The sequence below is a fragment of the Ostrea edulis genome, chromosome 5 (assembly GCF_947568905.1).
Source record: "Ostrea edulis chromosome 5, xbOstEdul1.1, whole genome shotgun sequence".
NCBI lineage: Eukaryota > Metazoa > Mollusca > Bivalvia > Ostreida > Ostreidae > Ostrea > Ostrea edulis.
This window is the reverse complement of record NC_079168.1, coordinates 44,306,350-44,323,941: the sequence shown is the minus strand read 5'-3', so window position 1 is coordinate 44,323,941 and position 17,592 is coordinate 44,306,350. Positions and strand designations below refer to the sequence as shown.

General features: G+C 34.6%; 2 protein-coding genes across 4 annotated transcripts in view; one reads left to right on the top strand and one right to left on the bottom strand.

The window, feature by feature from the left end:
* Nucleotides 1–17,592, top strand: part of LOC125651956 (autophagy-related protein 2 homolog B-like) — a 107,416-nt gene that overhangs the window by 51,267 nt on the left and 38,557 nt on the right. The window lies entirely within an intron of this gene.
* Nucleotides 9,426–15,787, bottom strand: LOC130054539 (chaoptin-like). Of its 3 annotated transcripts, none has more exons than XM_056164564.1 (2): nt 15,430–15,787; nt 9,426–13,848 (listed from the first exon to the last, which is right to left on the bottom strand). In XM_056164564.1, exons 1-2 carry the CDS (start codon nt 15,486–15,488, stop codon nt 11,181–11,183), a joined length of 2,727 nt encoding a protein of 908 aa, XP_056020539.1. In that variant the 5' UTR covers nt 15,489–15,787; the 3' UTR covers nt 9,426–11,180. The 3 variants fall into 3 exon arrangements, with proteins under 3 accessions (XP_056020539.1, XP_056020541.1, XP_056020540.1); XM_056164566.1 differs by lacking the exon at nt 15,430–15,787 and adding an exon at nt 15,106–15,365; XM_056164565.1 differs by lacking the exon at nt 15,430–15,787 and adding an exon at nt 14,143–15,354.

Below are 17,592 nucleotides of genomic sequence, written 5' to 3'. Positions count from 1 at the left end.
CAGAGCTTGAGTTGCTGAATCCTTGCAGGACATGGCAGCCAGTATGACATCATTCTCAAGATCAGGACATATAACATTCATCAGTTTGAACAGGATAAGAGATTTCCACTGACGTTTTACAAATAGGGGTTGCACTTGAGAACATTCTTTTAAAGATTCTCAGTCTCATGAGTTATACATGTGCTCAGACATTCAGGGTTTAGTTGGTTGCATAACAAAATACTCTGACTGAAACTGAAACTATCAATTTGTTCTAAAGGATACCAGGCAAATATAATCAAAATCTTGTTGAGCACGTGCACCCTGTCCATTCGATTAATGTGCAATGCTACCTTATAAGGAAATATTCACGGAACATTATACCAGAACATTGCACCGTGTATAAATATAATTTAAACAATACAATGTTTTCTTTGGTTGTTAGTTTGGGAATTAATGTTGCAGGAAAAATACATAACCCAGGTAAGCGCGTTATGGTAATTTTTTCTGCACTAGCTGCAACGTTAATTCCCATGCTAAAAAACAAACAAAGACATTTTATTGTTTATTTTTGTCTGTATAAATAATCATAAAAAGTAGGATTAAGTACATTAAATATTGTATTATTAATATGTACGCCATTGTATGTTTCAATGATGGAAGAGCAACTGCTCAAGAAATCAGTACAAGTGGCTTGCTTAGTGGCGTTTATTAATTGCTAAATCACCGTGGTTTTCATAAGAAATAAAGGAGATAATATTTAGTGGATGTAAATATATATATAGAGAGAGAGAGAGAAGAGAAGAAATGTGACATTTGGACTGATTTAATTAAGAATTAAAGTCTGCGTTTTCGTGGATGTTGCAGGATAACCTCCTCGGTCTCGAAGTGTTGTTTTGAAATGTATTGTGAGGCAAGCAGTCCATGTATTACGTGGAAACTATAGTCCAAGTATTATGGATAAAAATATTGTGAGGCAAGCAGTCCGTCTATTATGGATAAAAATATTGTGAGGCAAGCAGTCCATGTATTATGTGGAAACTAGTCCATGTATTATGGATAAAAATATTGTGAGGCAAGCAGCTTATGTATTACATGGAAACTAGTCCATGTATTGTGGATATAAATATTGTAAGGCAAGCAATCCATGTATTATTAAATACAGATATTGTGAGGCAAGCAGTATATGTACCGGGATTTATGTGGAAACTAGTCCACAAATAATTTTTAACCTCATGGAAACTCACCAAATGCTATTAAAGGGCGGCAATATTTTGGCATTTGTAAGGCGCTTAAGGCCTTTAAGCAATGAGGGGTCAGTTTGTGTTCCACACCTGCTGTGACATGGGACCCCGGTCTCATCTTAAGGATCGTTGTCTGTTAAGACAAGCAAGGGATTATATTTATAAAATGCATTATATACAACATTTCTTTACAGCAGTATGTGATGTCCATATTTATGTAAACTGCAAACGCCCGATACTTATGAATAGTTCATGCTACTAGTACTTATCACCATTTTACATAATAAGTATTCTTAATATTAAAAACTTATAAAACTTGAACTAAAAAACTCCTGATATTCAGACTCATAAAAAACTCACAACCATCGATTTTCAGAAAGTTTTTGGAAGCTCACAAGTTTGGGCAGAAATTAAGCTCATAGTACGAAAAGCCCAGAAGTGATATATGTTGGTCTGTCCGTCTGTAAACTTTTCACATTTTCAACTTCTTCTCAACAACCACTGGGCCAATTTCAAGCAAAGTTGGCACAAAACATCCTTAGGTAAAGGGAATTCTAAATTGTTAAAATAAAGGGCCAGGCCACCTTCCAAGGGGAGATAATCAAGAAAAGGTAAAAATAGGGTAGGGTCATTAAAAAATCTTCTTCTCAAGAACCACTGGGCCAGAAAAGATGAAATTTATATGAAAGCTTCCTTATATAATGCAGATTCTAAATTGTTAAAATCATGACCCCCGGGGGTCGGATGGGGCCACAATAGGGGATCAAAGTTTTACATACAAATATATAGGGAAAATCTTTAAAAATCTTCTTCTCAAGAACCACTGAGCCAGAATAGCTGAGATTTATATGAAAGCTTCCTTATATAATGCAGATTCTAAATTGTTAAAATCATGGCCCCTGGGGGTTGGATGGGGCCACAATAGGGGGTCAAAGTTTTTTTTTGTTTTTTGTTTTTTTTTCTCGGTTTTTTTGTTGTTGTTGATATAGTGCAGATTCAAGTTCATTAAAATCATGGACCCCGGGGATTGAATGGAGCCTCAAGGGGGTCATCAAAGTTTTACATACAAATTTATAGGAAAAATCTTTTAAAATCTTCTTCTCAAGAACCACTGAGCCAGAAAAGCTGAGATTTATATGAAAACTTCCTGATATAGTGCAGATTATAAATTGCTAAGATCATGCCCCCCTGGGGGTCGGGTGGGGCCACAATAGGGGGTCAAAGTTTTACATACAAATATATAGGAAAAATCTTCTTCCCAGAACCACTAAGCCAGAAAAGCTGAGATTTATATGAAAGCTTTCTGATATAGTGCATATTCAGGTTTGTTGAAATTATGCCCCCCTGGGGTAGGATGGGGCCACAATAGGGGATCAAAGTTTTACATACAAATATATAGGGAAAATCTTTAAAAGTCTTCTTCTCAAGAACCATTGGGCCAAAGAAGTTCATATTTACATGAAAGCTTTCTGACATAGTGTAGATTCAAGTTTGCAAAAACCATGGCCTCCAGGGGTAGGTTTGGGGCCATAATAGGGACTACGGTTTTACATGCAAATACATGTAGATATGGAAAATCTTCTGATATGGACCAAGGTGACTCAGGTGAGCGATGTGGCCCATGGGCCTCTTGTTGTACTTTCCATTCGTCCGTCCGTCTGTTCGTCCATCTCTGTCTGTCTGTCCGTCTGTAAACTTTTCACATTTTCAACTTCTTCTCCAGAACCACTGGGCCAATTTTAACCAAACTTAGCCAAAAGTAACTTTGAGTGAAGACCTTTCAAGTTTGTTCAAATGAAGGGCCATGCCCCCTTCAAAGGGGAGATAATTACAAAAATGCAAAAACAGGGTGGGGTCATTTAAAAATCTTCTTCTCAAGAACCACTGCACCAGAAGAGATGAGATTTACATGAAAGCTTCCTGACATAGTGCAGATTCAAGTTTGTTCAAATCATGGCCCCTGGGGGTAGGTTGGGGCCACAACAGGGGATCAAATTTTTACATGGGAATTAATAGTGAAAATCCTTAAAAATCTTCTTTTCAAGAACCACAGAGCCAGAGGAGCTGAGATTTACTTGAAAGCTTTTTTACATAGTGCAGATTCAAGTTTATTCAAATCATGGCCACCAGGGGTAGGTTGGGGCCACAATAAGGGATAAAAGTTTTACATGGGAATGAATAGAGAAAATGTTTAAAAATCTTCTTCTCAAGAACCCCTGGGCCAGAAGAGCTGAGATTTACTTGAAAGCTTTTTTACATAGTGCAGATTCAAGTTTGTTCAAATCATGGCCCCCAGGGTTAGGTTGGGGCCACAATAGGGGATCAAAGTTTTACCTGGGAATAATAGGGAAAATCTTTAAAAATCTTCTTCTCAAGAAACACTAGGCTAGGAAAGTACAAATTTACATGAAAGCTTCCTAACATGGTGCAGATTCAAGTTGTTAAAATCATGGCCCCCCGGGGGTAGAATGGGGCCTCAGTAGGGGATCAAAGTTTTATATGCTAATATTTAGGTAAATTCTTTGAAAATCTTCTTCTCAAGAACCACTGGGCTGGGAAAATACAAATTTACATGAGAACTTTCTGACATAGTGCAGATTCAAGTTTTTAAAATCATGAACCCCAGGGGTAGGATGGGGCCCATAATAGGGGCTGAAAGTTTTACATACAAATATATAGAGAAAATCTTTAAAAAATCTTCTCAAGAACCATTGGGCCAAAGAAGTTTACATTTACATGAAAACTTCCTGACATTGTGCAGATTCAAGTTTGTAAAAATCATGGCCCATGGTGGTAGGTTAGGGCCACAATAGGGATCAAAGTTTTTTATGTGAATATATAGGGAAAATCTTAAAATATGGGCCAAGGTGACTCAGGTGAGTGATGTTGCCCATGGGCCACTTGTTTTCCAGATAAAATGTAAAATCTAATTGCAAACCACATGTATCTTATAATACTTATAGTTTAACATAGTTCAAATTATTATCCAAGGTTGTAAATCACATGTCGTATGAAAATATGATAATGTATAATTCAAGATTTTTGGAGGGGGGGGGGGGGGATGTACTTGCTGTAGAGCTTATAGCTTTTAAAATGATTCGTCAACATATGCTTTCTTATGCAAATCCTTTTTCTGAGATAATAATCTGTAAGTTAAAAACAATTTATTCAAGGTTTAGTCCATAAAAATTGGGGAAAAAGACCAATATTGACATCAAATGGTATTTTCAACATTATTTCTTTTAACATATTTAGGCTCACAAAGTGTGCATTATAAAAATAGCTATTCAGATAAATGATAACATATCATTAAATAATGGGTATATAGTCTATGTTGCTTATTACAGCCCATTTGTTTGGAAAAAATAATAATTATCAAGAAAATTAAGAAGGAAGAGTACATTTTCATTAATGCTGATTATATGTGAATGGGGTGCTTCCTTTTGAGAAGCAATAACAATGAAAGTAGCATGTTAACATATGAGTCAAGCGAAAAGGGACCTTCGGGACAATATTTTCAAAAATGAGTTTTTATTATTTTCTGAAAGCATACATTTTCCTGATTATTTTGATACCAAAGTTTACCTTGAACGTTACACCTAACCCATAGTAACACTGATATGAAATGCATGCATTGATCCTGAGATAACGTCATGAATCATTTGATATCGTCATATATAACGTCAATATCATTGGAACATCATTATAAAGAAAACAAAGATTTCAATATTCAATGCAATTGAATTTTATCAAATGTTTGCTGGTATTTTCTCTCTTTTTTTTCGCATTCAGATTTTTTTCCCTGGCAACTGTCGGTGGTAACAACGTTGCTTTTTTGATTGATTGTGACGTTATTCTAAGCATGTCACGAAGGTTCCTTTTCGCTTGATGCATATATTTTTCAATGTTTATCTTTTACTGGAATATATATCTATCTTATAATGGCAATTTTTTCATGATTGAACCGCTCCATTTAAGACCAAGTATAGATCTACCTTTAAGTTAATTGTTTTGTGAAGGGTTTTGATGTAAATGTCAACTGAAAGCATGACTGCATATGATAATACAGTTAGCCCTTTTTATGAGATTATTTCTTAATTTGTTTTCAATTTATTAAAGATTTGACTGAATGATATATAGTAAATCAATCATGAACTCGGAGCACATAAAAAGAGTTCTCACACAACCATACACTCTATTCGTCTTACAGAAGTGTTTGGGAGTAAAATATAAACCACATTTTTGTAATTATCTTTCCTCCTCATTATGCCAAGTCATGCAGGTTACTTTGTTTGCCTGGGATAGCTGAGAAATTGCCTTTACTGTATGTTCCAATGCCCTGAAGAAATTTTACATGACTGACTAGTATAAAATGAAAATTATAATCTTTTCATTGTTGGCAGATATCATTTTAAAACTTTATATGTTTTTAGGTCAACTGAGTGAGGTGACCTATTACTGTTGGTCAGCGTCCATTGTTGTGTGATGTCCGTTAACAACTGAATATTTTAACTTCTTGATAACTACCATTCTGATTCCTTTAAAATTTGGTATGAAGCATCTTTAGGACAAGGGGGGCATAAATTATAAATTTCAGGACTCCTGGACCCCTGGAGTCTTAGGGGCAGGGAAAAAACTGCCATTGATTGACACATTTTCAAAATCCTTCTCCACAATCGCACATCTAGAAGGAAAATTTAATGCATGGTCATGCAGGAAAGCCTCTACCAAAACTGTAAATTACATGATCTCGGAGTAGTAATTCTCACTCCAGGGCGGGACGAAATTTGGCATATAGTGTTTATGTATAAAACATTTGAATAACATCTTATTTAATGCTATTGATACTAAATTGATACAAATTGTCAATACTTCAATTTTGACATTAAAATGAACTGGTATGCCTCTCACAAAAAGTCCGAAGTATGAAACCACAATCTTTGAATTTGTGAAAATGATGTGTGTTACTGTAGATGTAGACTAAAACAAGAACAAGTTAATAGCTCTATCTTCAATCAACAGGCATTGTTGTGACTGATTCTGGGTGTTCTATCAAGATATAGATAGTCTCAACTTTAAAATTGTGTAACTTTATCCCCAAGTCGTATTCAAAGTCATTCAGGTGGAAAAAAAATCCTACTAGGTCGTTGCTTTCTAGAGTCTGTCAACACTTTTGTATGCACACGACATTTACATCATCTGAAGTGTTCGTGCACAGGGTAGATTAGGTTTTGAATTCATTCATATGTATAAAACGTTTTTATATGGTTGAACTGTTTTTGTGTAAGACACTGTAATATTGTTATACATATGGTCACTGTAGTGGGTATCTTTGATACACAGTTTAGTCCCAGTTGTTGTTGCTAATTTAATGAGCAAAATACACCAAAACTACAGCTTTTTCTTTTTCTATGGGTACTGATAATTGTAACTTTAATTCATAAATTAGCATCCCAAGCTAGTCCCTCATATTAATATCTTAAGAGATGTTATAAATCATTGACTTAATTATATGGTGGCTATAATAATTATGTTTTTATTCACCAGGGGAAATAATCATCACCTCAGCTTTACCTTTTAGTAATATATAAGTTGTCCCTTGTTGTTTCATCATCTTTAGTACATGTAGATGTATTGTGGTTCCCCTTTTTAGTTCACATGAGCCATAAGTTTCTGATCACCTTCTGTCTGTACAAATGTCTCCAAACTTTACACATTTTTGACTTCTTCTCCAGAACCACTGGGCCAGTTTTAACCTAACTTGCCATAAAGCATCCTTGGGTAAAGGGGATGCAAGATTGTACAAATGAAGGGTCGTTTGAAAGAGGAGGTGATTAAGAAATAAAGAACCACTGGACTAGAACAGACAAAACTGATAAGAAAGTGTCCTTATTGAACTGTTCTAATCATATCATCCATAGTTAGGTTGGGTCCACAGTAGGGAATCAAAGTTTTGGAAATCTTTGAAAATCTTCTTCTCAAGAACAGCAGGACCTTGATAAATCATATCAATATGCATGCATCCTCAGGTAGTGTCAATTTAAGTTTGTTCACCTCATGGTTGTGGGGAGTAGAATGGGGCCATGGGGGAATTTTAAAAAATTCCTTTCAAGAGTAACATTAGAGAAAATAAAATGTGTGTTTCCCAGTGATATGAAGGTGAAATATATAATTATTTCATGCCTAATCAGAAACAGTCATAAGGAAGCTTGAGGAAGTGGCGATGACCTGGAAACTGTTATCAGAGGCCGTAGGCCGAGGACAACAGTTTCCTTGGTCTTCACCATTACCAAGGGACAGTAGCTTTAAATTTGACTATTTCCCTAGTAGGCATGAAATAATTGTTTTATCACCTAATCTGCTAATTGGGTAATAGTTTCTCACGTGACCATGAAACAGTTGGTCACATGATTGGGTAATTTATTATCTACAACCACAAATATGATAGTCTAATTTAGACTTTACCTAGGAAATAATACTTTCTATAGTGTCCCATTTATGATCTGTACTCAGTAATAATTACCTGTTTTAAAATGTCTCTAAAGAACCTGCAGCATGTCAACACATTTTGTAAATTGTAATGTTTATCACCTATGCATTTAGTGGATATTGCTCGAATGGATGAAGATTTTCCATTTATTTAGATCTAAATCTTGTCAGAAACAGACAAACTGTGATAAGAGATAGTAGGTTGATGGCTATACACCTTGCCTTCTTGTTAAAAGATATTTGATCACATTCCCCTTGAATGACTGAAGGTTACCTCTCTGCATGATTTATTATTCTCTGCTAGAAAGCTTTACTCCTTTAATAAGAAAAGGTTTATGACCACGAAAATTAGGTTAAAGTTCCAAGTGTAGGACCATGTTTAGCAGTACAGAAATAAGGATAAAGACAGCCAACGCCCATCCAAGATGGCTGAATCATACAAGCTCGATCGACCCCCATAAAGTAGAGCATGCCGATACAGTGATGTAGTTTGATTTTATTGATTTTGATAAGACAGATCAGTTATGTTGACTCATTGGGTTTTCCAGAGGAAAGATTTATTAATGTGCCATACTAGTTATATTTACTGGTCAAGTACCATAAAGGTACACATTGTTTCAACTTTAATGTTAGATTTTCATAAAGACATCAACACTATGGTATTCTATGAATAATATAGTACATACAAAAAAAAAACCAAAAAACTATGGTCATAGAGATATAAATGAAAATAGTTTCAAAAGACAGCTTGTCATTTTACACACTTTCTTTCCAAAACGAGCCTGTGCTGACCACATGACTGTCTTATTAGCATACCATGTGCTTTTTCCCCAGCAATTTTTGGATCTGTACATATCTAACTATCCTTTAGTGTTGTGCACATGATGAAGCATAATAAATTTAGGTGGATACATTCTTACTCGATAAATTGAGTTTACTCAATGTCAAAACTTACTGATGCCATTGTTTTCTTTCTAACCATGTGTGGGGAAGGTGCACACATAATGCATACATTATACAGATAAGGCCAACCGAAAATATCCAAGAGTTAAATTGGTCAGGAATGAACTGAAAATTTTGACCTATTTCCTTTCATCTGGAGTGGTTTACGGAGCACCAGTAATTATATATCGCCATTATAGAATTTTAGTATTAGGACATATGTATCTCGCAGATAGGGATGAATTAGGAGGCAGTTCTATTGGTGTGTATTACAGTATTGACAAATGGCTTCAAGTGGGTTTTTTTTAAGTGACAGATGACCATATTACACACTTGTAATGTAACACGTGTATCATCAGATCATAATGTCATTCAGTGGTCAGTTAGCACTTTTTTTTTTATGTATTGACTACCCAACAATGGGTAATTTATCACTTCATAAATTCCATGCCCCCAAGCTAACCTTAACTGGTCTGGATGAGAGGGGCCTCCTACTTGTTGATCAGATTTCTTTCGTTTTGTCCCTCAAGCAACATTTATATATGATGCATATCATGGGACACATTCATGTCAGCTGATATATCATGTAGATTACTTCTGCCCCAGCATGACTACATTCGTGTATAGCAACATTGGTATGCTTATAGCAATACATGTACTAGAAAAATTCTGGGTCGAAGAGTTGAATTTCCAATTCATGTGAAATAAATCCGTAAAACAAATTATAGTGCTATGATATTAGATGATGATAAGCGAAAACACACTCTTGAATGTAATTTCTGATTGTTTAATTAATGTGATAACATTCATTAAGATTTCCTCTGTAATGATAATAGTATTGAAATAAGTATACAGACAAATATACACTATATATTTTACAACATTTGTAGATAAAATAGAATTCTTGGTTGCATAATGATATGAACTATATCATGATTTTTCTTGGAATGACAAAGATTTTATCACATCAGGGTTAGAGATCAAACAGTGCATTATAACCATCAGGAATCTTTTTTTTTCCAGTGGTGGTTGATGGTTTAAAGCTTTGTATAGTAAAACTTATTTACAAAGAACCTGACATTAGTGAATATCTGATTATATCGTAAGCAAGTTTAATTGTATTTGGAAATTACACACAGTCGGTTTGTAGAAAGTAAGCTCTCAGTTTGAAATCTATTAAAAAAATATTCAAATATTGAATACAAAAACATGTACATGAATCCTTATAACCATCCATATAATACTGGCATATATAATCATACTCCAACACTTCATTGTACACAAAATATTTCAGACATCACACTCTTGTTTACTTGTACATATAAAGAGCACCATAGTTCTTTTATAGCTAAAAATTCAATCAGACTCCAGTACAGATGACCTTGATGTTTTGATACAATAAAAAAAAAAAATTGAAAAGTTTTATGGAGGAAATTTATAAGAGTATCTAAAAAGGCTTGACATGGGGAGGGGGTTATTCCATTTTAATTTTGAAAATTCCAGAAACAGCAATATTACAGCAAAATTTTAAGATAAAATACACTGTATGCTTATTGATAGATTTTTATTCATAAGCTTTCATATTTAGAAACTTTGTTTCAGCCAGATTGATAAACATTCTTATTAGCTACAAATGATTAGAAATGGAGAAATAACACATATATAAAAGACAAAGACTATAAACTTCCAACAAAAAACAAAGTACTTTTACATATATAAGATAAAAATGTAAACTAATGATATGTACATGTAGTTAAATCTATATTTAGTATACAGGATGTTATCAGTCTCCATGTAAAGATAATGATAACATAAAAGGAAAATCCTGTGATTATTTATTATGCTATGATTCATTTAAGTAAACACATAACATTGGTGTAAAGCAACTGTTTAAAGTGTACTGGTATATGGTATCTTATCATTCTGACTGACTGATATGTGTAGACTTAGAAATAAAAAAATCTATGTGCAAAATGCATGATGAATAACTATTTACATTCTTTAATGTGTAGAAATAATTCTAGTGGTAGCTAAAATATATACTTCTGGTTGTAGGAGAGAAGGCACTGTGGAAGTGGTAGATTTTGTGGGCGGGGCTCAATGTTTGTGGTACTCGTATCCCATGAATTGCAAACCACAACGAAATACACAATTTATACGTCAATATTTCAATGTACAGAATCCATGAAATTACATCCCAGCAAAATAGTAAAATCTCCACAATCCACGAAAATTACATCCCAGCAAAATAGTAAAATCTCCACAATCCACAAAAATTGCCCACAAATTCAAATTATTGTACAGTACTTTTGGTATAGCATAAAATGCTACTCTTTGTTCTGGTATGCTTCGTTTTCATTATGTGGTCTACATTAACACCGTAAAGTTTCACTTTCAGTGACCGATCCTCAGAATTCCCGTGGAGCACATTTCACCATAGTTCCCAGAATACTGCATTCTAGAGTCCATTAGGAAATCCAGATGTTATGACACATGTGAAATTAATACACATACTATACTATCACTTCACACAACTGTTCCGGAATCATAATTAAGTTCATGATATTCAGTGTCTGGACTTTGTGCAAATCCATGATTTAAAAACCCCCCTCCAGAGGAGTTGGATAATGGTTTATTGCCAGGGGTTTGTGGTAATGGCCGCGTTTCTACTGCATTTGTGTAGTGATCCGGTTCTTCCATTCTGACTTCGTTGATGTAGTGGGTGTTTGAAGGCGGTGCTCCTGGCATTCGAGTGTAACGGGAATTGTCTGAGGCTTCCTTAGGCTGGTGTTCGTGGGGTAGTTTTACATGTTGTTGTTTACTAGGTTCCCTCTCCCTACCACCCCCTGTGGCTCCTTTGGTTGGGTAAGGGTCATTGCTGACAGTGGGGTCAATATTTGAGTAACTTCCTCCAGAAAGACGTGAAAAGTCAATTTTACCATTGGATACAGTTTCCAGATCACCGTTTGCTTTTTTGATGAACACTCTGGGCTGACTTGTTGGACGCGATTGAAATCCGATGTTTGTAATATTTGCAGCAGGTAGTGGGAGGGGTGGTTTTGTATCTTTCTTTCTCATGAAAATGGTGTAAAGTATGAACAAGACAACAAGGAGGGCAATAAATGCGAAGCCTCCCAAAACTCCCCCAACAATTTTCCCAGTGTTGTCATCTGATCCGATGTTGGATGCTGTTGTTGCTACAGTATTGTCCTGTGTCTGATCTGTTAGACATGATACAAAACTTGGAGATGAAGATACTGTCAGTTCAATATAGAAACATATCTCATAGCTAGATCCAGGGTTAAGTCCAGTTATTGGATGATCCCGTTTTGATTTGTCCGTTCGAAAAATTTTGAGATCTGGGTTGTTTACTGCTAGTCGCTTATAACTCACCTGAAAATTCTTCAGGTATGTTGTGTCTCCACTAACTGTCCAAGAAATGACTATTGTGTCTTTGGTGATACTGGAAATTCCAAATTGGACATCTGGTTTGGGTAGTATTGTTGGAATAGATGTCGTTGTTGTTGTGAACTCTGGACAGGTAGCCTCTGTTGGTTGGCTCTGGCAAAACTCAGTAGTTTGCAGTGAAGTCAATTGTTTGTTGTCTAAATTAATGCAACGTACCTCTGCATATCCTACATTTGAAGTGATTGTTGTTTTGAGAAACTGGTAAAATCCAAAGATATTGCAGTCACAAACAAGAACATTACTTCCTGCGAAAATGAACTTAAGTTTTGTAAATCCCTTAAAGACACATTCATTGATTGTGTATATCTGGTTAGAAGAAATATCTATGGTTATAAGGGAATCTTTGAGTCCATATAGTGATTCTTGTCTTAGTGCTGAGATAGTGTTATTCTTTATTCTAAGGTCACCCAAATGATTATGACCATAGAAAATTAAAGTTGGGATGTTGGACAGTTTTGTGTTAGAAATGTCTAAGTTATTCAGATTCTTCATGGCACCGATAGCTTCCCATGCATATTGTTCTATTAAATGGTTACCCTGTAAATATAGGGTCTTAATAGCAAGTTCAGAGCCTTGAATTGCATCTAGGCTGAAATTCAGTGGATTGCTGGAACTGACATCAAACTGGGTTCGTAAATCCAGTGTATCTAGAAGTGACATGTGGGCAAATGCACCTTTCTGAATTGTGTTTATCCAGTTTTCAGACAAGTCCAATGAGTGCATTTTTCCAAGACCTTCAAAATCATTACTTTTTATCACTCTGAATTTATTTCCAGGCAACATTAGACTGGCCAGATTGGGCATGTTCTTGAAAAACCCCGGTGGAATTGTTTGAAAGTTTCCAAACATGTGTCCTAAGTTAAGCTGTTCCAGTCGGGGCCAAGAATGGTTTCCTAATGGCACAATGTTGAACTCATTCAGTCTGTTGAGTTGAAGACTGAGGAACTCTAATTTTTCTGTGATTCCTTTAAAACACTCATAATCTAGATTGCCTATATTATTTCCCCTTAGGTCTAATTCAATGAGATTATTTAGAGAGTCAAAGGATCCGTATGTGACACTTGTCATTCCATTATGAAGCCATGAAAGATGTTCCAAAGTTCTCAGTCGATTAATGGCAGGCTTAGGGAAAGTTTGCACAGCATTATTTTCAAATTCAAATCGTTTTAACTGCAGTAGCTGATTCTTGAAAGAATTAGATGACACGAATGTTGTTGCCGTGTTTCGCAACCGCAAGGTGAGCAAGTTAGGAAAATAATTGAACTTTGTGTTTTCATCGATTACAGGCAAATAAAAAAACTGTAGTTGAAGTTCTTGCAAATTTGTCAAATTTTTCATTGGTTCAAATGGTGGAGGTATTGTTGTGTCACCCTGCAGTCTGATGATTTTCAAATGTTGTTTCAATCCAGAAAAGGCTTGTGGTTGAATATCACGTAATTTGAGTTTTTCATTTGACAAGTCAATTTCTTCCACAAGAATTCCGTCAAATGCATTGTTTTGAAGTACTTGTATGGTATTACTGGGATCATCCAGATCGAGTTTCAGGAAAACCTCTGTAGATGGATTAAAATTTGGCATTGTATTGAGATTTCTACATCTTATAATTCTTTTGTCTGAGTTCGATGCATTTTCACAAGTGCAGCTGTCCACAGTACTGGGACATAACTGAGACACGATGTATCCAACTTGTAGCAAAAGAATTGTGACTGACAAGGAAGTATTCATCCTGCAAATATTAAAGAATATATGCAATATTCAATATTTTTATTGTAAGCTAATGATATAAAATAAATGAGTGATGGAAAGAGGAAACTATTCTTTAAAATTTTATTAGCATTTTCATCATCACCATCATAAAAACAAAGGTTTTCTCAAAGTTTCTGTTGTAAAGAATCCATGAAAGTAATGCTCTATCCAAGTCCTAATCATTATTAACTTATCAAGTGTGACACATAAATTGACTTGTATCGACTGACATGTTGCATGTACACATATCTATACTTGTGTAACTGATGCATACCTGTGTAGGTGACCAGGGTATATGTATACCTGTCCTGACCTCACTTCTCCTTCAAACATTCCATCTATAACTTTGTATAGTCCTTTGTAATTCTGTTTACAGGTATTAGGATAAGAGGGGTATATCTTTTGTAGAGTGCTTAAGCTATCAATTGTGTTTAAGGTATTTTAAGTTATTATGCAATGGGCTTTTCTTTGTTAATTTTTATTTACTTCTTGAATGAAGTCACTTTAAAATCAATGTTAAATCCTGTCACCAGTTTTCCACCTACGCAGTGACAGCACATTCAATAGCTGAGGACTTAACACTGAGATTTAACATAACACATCTGTTTTATGCATCATGATATCCAATTTTTCTCTCCCCAAAAATGTCTTTCTTTTGTGATAATAGAGTAGGCTACTAGCCTACTAGGTTAGAAAAGGATCTATGTGACTTTGATGAAAGACAACCCAAATCTGTGGTGATTTGTTGTCAAATTTTGCACTGCTAAGTAGCTAAAAAATGTACCATCCCTCCCTCTGAAATCACACTGTCTGACAAATAAACGACATTGAAATGTTGTCCATGTTCACTCTGCCTTTTTAGGTCATAGTTGTGTCCTTTTTGTTGTCTCTGAGATTGTTTCTTGTTTTGGTCTAATGAGTTTCAGAATTTTCCTGATATTTATTTATATTTACCTGATTTTGTTTTTTTACTGAATGACTGTACCCCTGATCACCCAAACTGTTCCCCCTACCAACTTTACACGTATGAAAGATCATTAGTTGACATATAGGGATTTCGTTATTATAATCTTGTTAGTGTCATTTCTCTTAAAAATGTATGGAATATATGAGAAATTAAAAATTGTTTATAAAGCAGATTTGTGCCAACACCATTGTCTAGAATTCCCTTGACTAACTGATATTTTGGCCTAATTGTTATTTACACACACATGTATTACCTTGGCCTGAAGCTTACCTGTGTTGGACTGTCATGATGTTTTGTCTGTATATTCCAAATTCACACTATTAACATATGTAACATCCAACTTTGCAAATCACTTATCCATCCTTTGTTCTTAGCTTGTGAATCATTTTTACACCCGCAAAAAAAAAAAAGGATTGTAGAAATTGTTGTAAATTAGAATTTGAAAAAGAAAACACACCTGTCTTGTGAAACTGAAATAAATCTGACTCACTCAGGTACATACCTGCCTACATAATGAACATGGCGGCCTGGTCATACCTGAATGGTCACGATCAATATACCTGCATGATATCATTTAAATATAAGAGAACTTACCTGGGCCTAGAAAGTAAACAAAAGTCTGAAGTGCCACCATAGGCCAATGGAGTTGTCATTAGCAGCTAATTTTGCAGAATTTTGAACAACTATCCATAAGTCTGTCATACTGTGTGATACATTTAAGGCAGTATTTCAAGCAAGATATGCATACGTTGACATAAAACTGATAACATCTCTAATAAAAGATGAATTTCCTTGAAAAATCTGATAATAAGGATAAACTATCATTGATGCTTTGTTCATAATTCAATTAAACAAAGATAATCAACTGTTCTGAAGTGATTGGTTTACTTTAAACTTCCCCTTTTCATTATAGAGCAACTTTTCATTGTGAATCATCTTATTGTTGTAAAATCACCAGACTGCACAATATCCTATGTTAGGATGACACGAATGTGATGTTCAGATCTTAAGTGTGGTTTTTGGGTACTGATTCATGTAACTGATGTCAAAGTGTCTATTTCCTGAATTGCCATACCTTAATGGACTCTATATGCTTAGGAAAAATGTATATCAGAGGGTATTTGCACAGTATTTAAGGACACTTGCTGCAAACAAAAAATCAGATGCACGGGTTGATGTAAATATTTTGGCTTGTTCTGGTTTTAATTAGTATAAGTATATCAAATTCCCAAAATATTAGGAATTTGTATATTTTCTATGATGTTCAAAAAACTGTAATATATTGCCCCTCCCTATATAACTCTAAACAAGGTTTTCACCCTGAATTGGACATAATATTAATCGAGAAATCACGATTAAACTTTAAAGGGACTGATTGATTCACGATTTTCTCCCAAATTTTGTTTTTCACTTTAAATGATCAAAATCTACAGTCTAATATGTTTAAAAGGTTTCATAAAAAATTAAGGTTATTTATCATGACAGAATTGTAAGCTCTTTATAGAGAGTTTATTATTTGTTTTGAAAACAAAGATTGAGGTGTGTTATTGTTTACGAAGTTTTCAAAATGAATGGATATTGATCCAAGTTTATTATATATATCACATTTCAAGTACATTGTATACTTTAGGTAAAATGTGTCATTTAAAAGTTAAAATTTGGGATTGTGCAAAATGAAGATGCTTTAAATTACAAAATTAACATTTCGCTGGTTTGTTTGTTTACATAAATAGACTCGAGTCTTTATTTATGCTCTTATCCTTGTATTCAGAAGGTCCAAATTTTGGTTGTCAACATTAAATGAGTTATATTTTTAATTTTTAACATAAAAAATGAAAAATATTTCTTTTGTAAATTGTGAACCAGTCCCCTTAAATTCCATGTGGTGAAATTTATTCATTTTACTTATATAAACATAAATTTTGTGTCCATTTTAACCATTTTTGAAAAAAGTTTGCTTGTAGCAAGTGGCTTTTATAATGCTAGGATGAAATTAGTATGTTGACTCTCAGAGGTCCTACTTTAATTTCTTGGAACATGCACCCTGATCTACTACTGAGTACTTTTTAACTTAAAATTTTTTAAAGTTATTAATACATTCTTTTATGAATGAAAATACATTTAGGAAATCCCAATAGAATGAAAATATTAGCTCCTGATAACCCCTAAATCCTCATATGAAGTTTAAATTCTAAGGATAAAGATACCAAATGAATATAAATCTGTATCCAATGTTGGGGGGGGGGGGGGGGGGGGGCTGACCACAATCAGGTATGACAGGGCTGTTGACTTTTACTCATTGAAGCTCCTTAGATATACACCAAGAGTTCAAGTATACCTTACTGTGTAATAAATTGGGTTTTAAAAGGTTAAGTAAACATGCCAAAACACATCGAATTAGTGCATGCAGACTGTATTGATGTACAGTCAAACCTCTGGAACACGATTGCACACATGCCAACTTTCCTGAATTAGGTGGGTTTCTCCTGATTTTAAGCATTGCAAAAGCCACCGCTATCCCAATCAGAAAAGCAAAAATCATCAGAATTCCGATTTTGTAAAACAAAAAAAAAAATTCCCCGACTTATGACAGAAAAACCCAATTTCCAACCCAAATTGAAAATCTTGTACCCTTTCTTTGTGGCTGGCCAATCAGAAATTGGGACAATGAATAAGACATTGTTGTTTATCTGTATCCTGTGGTTTTGGGATTTGAGAATTGGTAATATTTACCTGGTCTACCTGTGTTGGGGTGTT